Consider the following 1,204-nt stretch of genomic DNA (forward strand, 5'->3'; position numbering starts at 1 on the left):
AGAGTTGGAGGTTTAGCCTTTTTGTAAAGCCGAGGGGACAGCTCGTGCCCAAGACATAGAGATGAAACCTAGCAGCCTTGCTTCATCGGTAATCCCACATCATGATATTTCAGCAATTCACTCAGTTTCCAAGTACCGCTGGAGTACTTTCTTAGAAAAGCCTCTTGTATTTGTCCTTTATCCTCATCTGTCCTGTGTGAGTGTAGTGAACCAGTCCTCTTTTCACTGCTACACAGGAGTGAAACATTTAAATGTCATAATGCTGAACCATTCCAACTCTATATTGATAAATTTGGGACTAAAACCTCAATCTGACCTTGTACACGATGAATAAAGGTGGCTTGTTGTGTCAACTGAGTTTTGCAGAGCTGCTGAATATTTCAGCATTGCATTTCCACATCTACCTAGAGGCAGCACTCAGTGTCACTGTTCTCTGCTTTAGTAAGACCATGTCCAGAATAGGTCTGTTAATTAAAAGTTAATATATATTACTGTGATTAATCACTTCACAATAGTCAGTAAAGCCTAGTCCCTGTCTTGCTCTCTTAGATGCATTAGAACCCTGTTTCTCTCTCTGTGTATCTACAAACCCAATTCCAAAAAAGTTGGGACACTGTAAAAAATGTGAATAAAAACAGAATGCAATGATGTGGAAGTTTAAAATTTCAATATTTTATTCAGAATACAACATAGATGACACATCAAATGTTCAAACTGAGAAAATGCATAATTTTAAGGGAAAAATAAGGTGATTTTAAATTTCATGGCATCAACACATCTCAAAAAAGTTGGGACAAGGTCATGTTCACCACTGTGTGGAATCCCCTCTTCTTTTTATCACAATCTGCAAACGTCTGGGGACTGAGGAGACAAGTTGCTCAAGTTTAGGAATAGGAATGTTGTCCCATTCTTGTCTAATACAGGCTTCCAGTTGCTCAACTGTCTTAGGTCTTCTTTGTCGCATCTTCCTCTTTATGATGCGCCAAATGTTTTCTATGGGTGACAGATCTGGACTGCAGGCTGGCCATTTCAGTACCCGGATCCTTCTTCTACGCAGCCATGATGTTGTAATTGATGCAGTATGTGGTCTGGCATTGTCCTGTTGGAAGATGCAAAGTCTTCCCTGAAAGAGACGACGTCTGGATGGGAGCATATGTTGTTCTAGAACTTGGACATACCTTTCAGCATTGATGGTGCCTTTCCA

The 1,204-nt window shown here is 40.2% G+C and overlaps 1 protein-coding gene across 1 annotated transcript in view; it reads left to right on the top strand.

Moving 5' to 3' along the window:
* Positions 1-449: 449 nt before the first annotated feature.
* rapgef6 (Rap guanine nucleotide exchange factor (GEF) 6) overlaps positions 450-1,204 on the top strand; it is a 37,403-nt gene continuing 36,648 nt past the window's right edge. Inside the window, exon 1 of the mRNA XM_020611986.1 lies at positions 450-462. Within this exon, the coding sequence (XP_020467642.1) occupies positions 450-462 (13 nt within the window). The remainder of the gene's footprint in view (positions 463-1,204) is intronic.

The sequence above is a fragment of the Monopterus albus genome, unplaced genomic scaffold (assembly GCF_001952655.1).
Source record: "Monopterus albus unplaced genomic scaffold, M_albus_1.0 scaffold119.1, whole genome shotgun sequence".
Taxonomy (NCBI): Eukaryota; Metazoa; Chordata; class Actinopteri; order Synbranchiformes; family Synbranchidae; genus Monopterus; species Monopterus albus.